Source organism: Larus michahellis, chromosome W (assembly GCF_964199755.1).
Source record: "Larus michahellis chromosome W, bLarMic1.1, whole genome shotgun sequence".
NCBI lineage: Eukaryota > Metazoa > Chordata > Aves > Charadriiformes > Laridae > Larus > Larus michahellis.
In genome coordinates this window covers 14,737,485-14,745,516 of record NC_133929.1, presented here as the reverse complement: position 1 = coordinate 14,745,516, position 8,032 = coordinate 14,737,485, and the positions used below count along the sequence as shown (strand labels likewise).

General features: G+C 44.6%; 1 protein-coding gene across 1 annotated transcript; it reads right to left on the bottom strand.

Annotated features, from left to right (window-relative positions):
• Positions 1-1,041: 1,041 nt before the first annotated feature.
• LOC141735486 (tubulin polyglutamylase complex subunit 2-like) lies at positions 1,042-7,197 on the bottom strand. Its single transcript, XM_074568352.1, has 4 exons — positions 7,004-7,197; positions 4,531-4,662; positions 3,458-3,571; positions 1,042-1,948 (listed from the first exon to the last, which is right to left on the bottom strand). The coding sequence occupies exons 1-4, from the start codon at positions 7,050-7,052 to the stop codon at positions 1,749-1,751; spliced, it is 495 nt and encodes a 164-aa protein (XP_074424453.1). The 5' UTR covers positions 7,053-7,197; the 3' UTR covers positions 1,042-1,748.
• Between the last annotated feature and the right edge of the window lie 835 nt (positions 7,198-8,032).

The window sequence follows — 8,032 nt, the reverse complement described above, 5'->3', positions numbered from 1 at the left end:
TATCGGACATGCCCGAGACTCCTGCCCTGCTGTTGAAGAAGATCAAAGCACAGTGAAAAACTATGCCTGCTTGAACCCTTGAAATACAGGTGAGAACAGCAAGTCTGAGCTCTTGCTCTCTCACTCTCTTGCTAATAAGGACTCTATTTCTGCAGTGCCTGCATCCCCTGCTTAGAATCATAGAATCATAGAATCTTCATGGTTGGAAAGGACCTTTGAGATCATCGAGGCCAACCATACACACACACACAAAAAAAAAAACCACCAAAAAAAAAACCACCAAAAAAACCCCCCTACAATCTCTGCCACTAGAGCATGCCCTGAAGTGACAAATCTAGATGCTTCTTAAATACCTCTAGGGATGGTGACTCAACCACCTCCCTGGGCAGGCTGTTCCAGTGCCTGACCACTCTTTCAGTAAAGTAATTCTCCCTAATATCTAATCTAAACCTCCCCTGCTGCAACTTCAGACCATTTCCTCTGGTCCTGTTGTTATTCACCTGGGAGGAGAGGCCAACACCCACCTCTCTCCAACCTCCTTTCAGGGAGTTGTAGAGGGCAATGAGGTCTCCCCTCAGCCTCCTCTTCTCCAAGCTAAACATGCCCAGCTCCCTCAGCCTCTCCTCATATGACTTGGTCTCCAGACCCCTCACCAGCCTGGTAGCTCTCCTCTGGACATGCTCCAGCACCTCAATGTCCCTCTTGTACAGAGGGGCCCAGAACTGAACACAGTACTCGAGGTGAGGCCGTGCCGTATGGTCCTCGGATTTAAACCACAGGAGGAAAAGCAAAGGGAGGGGATGAAACTAAATCACATTTATTTAGATTCAGAGAAGCAAAAAAGATTAAAAAACCTTGGAATTTAAAAGTGCTTATAAATTGGAACCAAACTAGTTGAACTTCTCAAAATATAGCCTCCCTCCCTCTTTTCACATATACAATGATGCAGTTTTTTTTAAACTCTTTACACAAAGGATTTTGTGTTTGTTTCTCTTCAGCCTGATTTTATGTCTAGAAGTAACCACAATGATATTTTTTTTTGGTTCCCAGATGCCACCACAATGTTATACCCTGCAATTTCTCATCTCTTAGTGTTTTCCCTATCGGTTTTCCACTGATGAAGTCAGGAAATAAAACTGTAGGGATTATAGTAATACAAAACCCACTGAAACCAGTGGGGCTGGAATGGCCACGAGGCTGTACCTGGAGTTCTCCTATAACTACTTCTAGGACTGCTGGCATTTAAATTGCCCCTTTGGGGCATCCCTTCGTGACTGAGGAGGATGCAAAGGAATTAATATTCTTGGCAAGGCTCAAGTTCATAGTCTTCCTCTGGGCTTCTGTCTAATGTGTACCTGGACTTCCCTCTCCACCCTGAAAGCAGTAGGCTCTTGTTTGGTGCTATGTCCAGAAAACTGATCTAGACAAATCTTACATAGCTGTGGGGATGAACAGCTTTACATCTCCTCACTTGCCAGCAGTCATGGAAGTGGAGGTTGGCTTCAGAGTCAAGAAAGCAAAGAAATAATTGGGGTTTCACCAGCTGCTTTCAGAGGTCAAATGTAAAGCCCAACTCAGGTGAGAAAAGCAGCATTAACACAATGTTAGTGAATTCACTAACATAAATAAATGACTGTTAACACGCTATAGGGGAAAGGCTCATGGCTGCCCCATGGCTCACTAGGGAGACCTACCTGAGCCTACAGACTGCTTGTCAAAAGGTGGGAAGATGTTTTTCCTGTCTATATTTATGCAAAATACTGACAAGCTGGATCCTGCTGTCTTACCTTGGCCTGGGGGCTTACCCCATAGCTGGTGAAGGCATACTGCCACTGTGGGAGACCCAGATGGGTAATGAGCAGGCGGTAGTAGGCTGTGAAGGTTTTGGTGAGACAATGCCAATACAGAGCTCTGTCCAGGAACCATATCTCTGTGTCTGGGGAGACAACTAGAACAAACCAAACACAAATTACACTGTTGCTTTGCAGTGATAAGATCAACCCCTGGCCATTGTCAGGTGGGAGACACAACATATCAGAAAGGCTGCAGCTTCTAAAACACATCATCCCTAACTAACATAGATGATTATCCAGAGGCAATGTGGTTTAATGGTTAGAGCATGGGGACTGAAAAGGACTTGGTTCTGCTCCCAGCCTTACTAAAAATACTTGTGCAATAGCCATTATACTCACTTTCCCCACTGTGAAATGGATGCCATGCTATTCCTTCCCAACCTGGGACTGATGGAACATGCTTGGACGTCAGCAACTTTGTAGTGTAAGTAAGTTCAAAATATAATTATGGCAAACATTTATCTGCCTCACAAAGTAAAAAGCAACTAACTGAATTGTCAGTCACCTGGATTACCGAATAGAGTCCAGAGTCTGAAAGTCAGGGAGTGTGCTGCCAACAAAAACATGTTTTGCAAAATCTTTCCACAATGATCAAATATTTCTCTGGTGGCAACATCCTTTGAAGAAATCACCATCAGATTACCAGCATAAAAAGAAGTGATTTTACTTGGGAAATTGAGATGCTGAACGTTGCCAATTAAACACACTGCTCCCTGTGCTGACATCAACACCTGTAAACAATGCTCCCTCCCCTTGCCCAGGTTATCCACTGTATGTGCTGAAACACTGAAAGACAAGAGGACAAGTAAGAAGTTTCTGCCTTGGGAGTTGTAATCACACCCAATTAAAGACACAAGATAACAACCAAAGAGTTTTCTTAAGAACAGGTATATCACAATTGCACACCCCCACACAGCGAACATACATGTATACACATACACCTAGCAACTTGTGCCCTGTGTCAGATGACAACTACTTTTCAAGTGACTCAGGTGTTTAATCCCTGACTGATAACAGCTTTCTGTGTGTCTGTCAGAAGGAACAGCTCAGCTCACATCTTTCGCTCTCCTGTTCAACCCTTCCTGCCAAATTTTGACCTAGTTAGCACCTGGAGGCTCTGCATCCATGCACAAGGTGGAAGAACCAGTCTAAGTCTGTCTCAATCAGCTAAGGACCTTTTCTACCATCTACCCTTTGCTTCTAAGCAGAGTTACACCCTTTCTCATCAAAATATAAGGGAATTGTTCTGAGACATGCAAGTAACCAGAGATATGTTAGTGGCTGAGCTCTAGCTCTCTGCATTATTTCAACATGATTGTCTGTAGGTCATATGTGAATGCTTTCCTGTTTTAGTATGCAAGTATGCTATGTATGCAGAAATCATAAGTTATAACTCAGACTCAAACATTAAAAGGAGGGAAAATGTTACCTCCAGTTAAGTCTCTGTAAGGTTTAGCCCCTGACTTCAGTGGAGATAGGATGTCCCAGCAAATGTTCATCCACAAATTGCAAAGAAGATCAGAAATGTAAGATGATTCTACGTATGTGGCCTCCAGATACAATTCACAACAAGAGATGGCGAACTTTGCTCTTTTCAGTCTTACCTGGTTTAGCACGCTTATAAACAAGACAAACTTTCCCAGTCCCATTGCATGGGTCTAATTCAAAGATAAGACTATGAGAATCAAAGTGTGGCTTCTCTGGGTTGTCTCCATTACCTGAAAACAGAAAAAAATCTTCATGAAACACATTTGGAAAACTGACTGTGACTCAGCTGCAAAAAGTCAATATATTTGATATAAAACAGCTGAGGAAGAACTAAACCAAACTATTATATTTATACTTCTTGGAAAGGGTTAAGTTCCCTGTGTTAAAAAAAAAAAAGAGAGAAAACAATTTAATCTCCAGTAGGAAAACAAACCACAGAGTCAAAATCAGATGGCTGAAAAAAGACATCAAGCTGCCCTCTAATCCTTCCCTGGCATAAAGCAGGATCAGCTTTACAGATGTCACTCCTGAGAGGTGTTTGTCTAATCTTTTCTTAAAATCTTCCAGTGTTGGAGATGCCACAATCTCCAGGTAGTCAACCCAAATCCATTGTTATCACTTAGAAGTTTTCCTCATGTGAATCCTGAATCTTCCTTGCTGCAGCTGAAGCCCATTACTTCTGTTCTACCCACCATCCCTTTTTTGCCCCACGTTTTCCAGTGACACCTCACACTTACATGTATTTACCAGAGTTATTTTTCCAATTCCAAAGAGCATATCCAGCTGTCTTTTCACTACCAAGACAAAAACTGTTATCTTTTGTTCATGTAACACCATCAGCACACAAAGACTTTAGAAGCTGAACCACTGGAGGAAGCCTCAGTTAAAAATTTAAATAAGGAAAAGGCAGAACAGGAGGGCTGCCAGGCTGTTAAAAGAGTATGCAAATAATACTAGGGACTGGCAGCATTAACAATCCCCATGGATTCACAGCATACAGGTCTACCTCTCAAGGCTGTAGGGGACTAATAGGACATACAGTAGATCCAGCCCAGGAGACAAAGAAAACCCCATCTACTTGGAGTGACCTTTTCTGTTGCTATATCCACGTGCTATATCCTAACATTACCCTAACAGAGCAAAAGGGATGAGACAGAGCACATTTTGTAGCCTGTTAACAGGACCTTACCTTCCTCGTCTGTGTCATCTTCCAGGTCAGCGAGAGTTGCTGCATTAGGCAGAGTGTACATAGAGGAACCTCCAAGCCAACATAGCTTTGAAACACTATTAATCACCATGGAGCCCAGGGGCATCGGGGTATCTGCAATAAGTGTCAGGAAAGCTCAAGAGATACTTATTTTTCCTCCACACATCAACCCAACCTCTTCTAAAACACAGAGGGGGAGAAAAGATGGGTATACCCAGCAGGCCTGGACACTTAACCAAGTCAGGCTTCACAGGAGCAAAAATTAGGCTTTTTCAAACACAGAATCACACTTACAGGTGATGAAACACCATCTCAGAGCTGTGCAGGTATGAGAAATGCAACGCTGATTAAGCCTGTGCTGCAGCTGTTAGCCCAGTCCTGTGAAACTGGCTATTAAAAATCCTGGCTAGCTACAGCCACCTCCTCAAAACTTTTTTCCCTGCTGCTGCCCTTCCTACCAGAAACCACCTCACCCATTCACAGATTATTGGGCAGCTTGTCCTCTTCCACCCCATGTACTTGCTCAGGGTGCATCCTCTTGGTTCCCACTCCAACACAGGATTTTATCAGTGTGTCAACATGTGGGTGTTCCTGAATGAATGCTTGAGGACTTGTCACTTGTCTCTCCTCCTGATGACTAGTGCTGTTACTGTTATCAAGTCAACAAGCACCCTGTTCGGACACATGACAGTGCAGGTGCTAAAGCCCTGATGTCAACTGTCTCTAAAATGAAATTCCACTTCCTGAGGAAAACCCTGTATTTGACATCCATCTCCTGAAGCAAGCAGTGTCCATAGCCCAATTTGACAAACTCGCTTGAAGGCAACGAGAGCCAGGATAATAGTGGCAGAGCTCCAGTGTAGGGCTCCATCTACCTGGACTTATGCAAAGTGTTTGACACTGTCCCGCACGACATCCTGGTCTCTAAATTGGAAAAGCATGGATTTGATGGATGGACCACTCGGTGGATAAGGAACTGGCTAGATGGCCGCAGTCAAAGGGTTGCAGTCAATGGCTCAATGTCCACGTGGAAACCGGTGACGAGTGGCGTTTCTCAGGGGTCAGTACTGGGACCAGTGCTGTTTAACATCTTTGTTGGTGACGTGGACAGTGGGATTGAGTGCACCCTCAGCAAGTTTGCCGACAACACCAAGCTGTGTGGCATGGTCGACACACTGGAGGGAAGGGATGCCATCCAGAGGGACCTTGACAGTCTTGAGAGGTGGGCCTGTGCGAACCTCATTAAGTTCAACCAGGTCAAGTGCAAGGTCCTGTACCTGGGTCATGGCAATCCCAAGCACAAATACAGGTTGGGTGGAGAATGGCTAGAGAGCAGCCCTGAGGAGGACTTGGAGGTGCTGGTGGACGAGAAGCTCAACATGAGCAGGCAATGCGCACTTGCAGCCCAGAAAGCCAACTGTATCCTGGGCTGCATCAAAAGAAGCGTGGCCAGCAGGTCGGGGGAGGTGATTCTGCCCCTCTGCTCTGCTCTAGTGAGACCCCACCTGGAGTGCTGCATCCAGCTCTGGAGTCCTCAGCACAAGAAGGACATGGACCTGTTGGAACGGGTCCAGCAGAGGGCCACGAGGATAATCAGAGGGCTGGAGCACCTCTGCTATGAGGACAGGCTGAGAGAGCTGGGGTTCAGCCTGGAGAAGAGAAGGCTCCGGGGAGCAGCTGTTTTCACTCCAGTCACCTGGTTACACTCATCATCTCATTAAACAAAATAACCCAAGTGCCCAATATGGTGTGAGGTCTATTTCTTTTGTTTATTGTCCATAATATCCCCAAATAGTCTCCCAAAAAAGCACAGTCCATCAAGGAAAGAGAAGACTATTAGAAGCAGGGTAGCTTTGCTGCCAAGACCTGATCAGTGCTGGATCCAGAACTAAAACAGTGACGCATGGCAATTCACTTAAAACACTGTTGAAACAATGCCTCCCAAGCAAATATACTAAAGAAATGGACAGCAATCAAAGCATATCACTCTAGAGAGACTTCTCTAAAAAACCAAATGAGTTTTATCCAACTTCTGGGTAGAGAAGGGATTTATGTCACTTCTCAGGGCTTCCACGTAGCAGAGATCAGCAGCCACCTTTCTCTCTCCCTAACGTCATGCTGGTCTGCCCTAGCTGCCAGTAAATGCGGAAGACATTAATTTATGTATGATACTGAGACATTCTTGTTGCAACTTTTATAAACCTGATCGGGGAGGGGCTCCCAGGAGATCACCTTGCTTGGATTTCCTGCCCTGAAAGGCACAGGGCTGGTATAGACCTGTCCCCTGTGGCAGAGAACAGGATTTGGCAATTCTCTTGAGGATGATGTTGCGTAGCCAATTTTTGAATCAGCATATTATAAGGCCTCACAGGAGGTGAACACTGTGTCAGAAACACTATCCACCTCACAAAAGTCCTCCAGCCTCTCCCCCATTATGCACCTTGAAGAAATATACCTTTCCTTGTGCACCGGTTCTGCTGGATCCACTTCCCCACCTCTCCCATGGTCAGGGCCGTAAGGCAGGTTCAAGATGGGCAGATCCTGTGCTCCTGGGGACCAGGAATGGCAGGCTCACCTAATGCTGAAGGAGGACATTACAAAGAGGATGGAAAGAAGGACCCTTGTGAATGCGCACGCCTGCATGCATACTTTTGACTCAAAAAGCGATATGGTAGAAACAACAAGGAAGACTTCTAGAATAGCCAGGAACCACCACCGCAGTTCCCACTGAGAAAGTTTCTAAATTGTCTGGCAACCTAAGACAGTCCACAACAGGAAGGCACTAGACTGCTTGAGGGCTTTTTTTATGGTTTTATTACAGAAAAATAAATCTTTGTAGACAAAGTGCATAAGGAGAAACAACAAATTTCCCATGTAGAGTTGTAGAATATCAATGCTTCAGCAGCGTGATGGGCAGGGATTGCTTACAGTCAACCAGGGGCAGTTCAGACACTGCTAACAAGCCAATTAGAGAAACAGGCAAAATGACTCCCTTAATTTTGCTTGGCCTGCTGAGGTGCTGAGCTCTGGGACCTCTAGCTCCCCCTAACAGAATGCAATTTTATAGTTTTTGAAAACTAAAACAATGATGTGAGTGACTTATTTCTCTTCTGGTTGAGAAGAAGAAAATGTGGTTCAGACATGCCTCCTAGCAATATATTAGTATATCACCTACTTTAAAAAACTGCACATGGAGGGGAACAGGGCAGTTGCCAGCCTTATTTTAGGAGTAGGAACAGATTTATAGGACGATATACAGTTATTAGCACTGGTATTCCAGTGATCTAGTAACTCTGTCTCTACTCCCCCTTCTATTGCTTGTCTCACTTTCTTGGGTAAAAGATAACAGCTTAATAGGTCTAAACATCAGGAAAGATGAAAAAAAAGTTTTTTATTAAAATATTTTTAAATGCTTGAAAGTTTTGGGGAAGCGATGTTACCCACTGTCCCGATTCTGGCGGAGATGGGGTTAATTTTCCCCAGG

Coding starts and splice junctions, on each gene's coding strand:
- LOC141735486 (XM_074568352.1), bottom strand. CDS start 7,052: ATGGGAGAGGTGGGGAAGTGGATCCAGCAGAACCGGTGCACAAGGAAA. Junction 4,663..7,003: donor GAACCGGTGCACAAGGAAAG/GTATATTTCTTC, acceptor CACTTATTGCAG/ATACCCCGATGCCCCTGGGC. Junction 3,572..4,530: donor AGATGACACAGACGAGGAAG/GTAAGGTCCTGT, acceptor TTCTGTTTTCAG/GTAATGGAGACAACCCAGAG.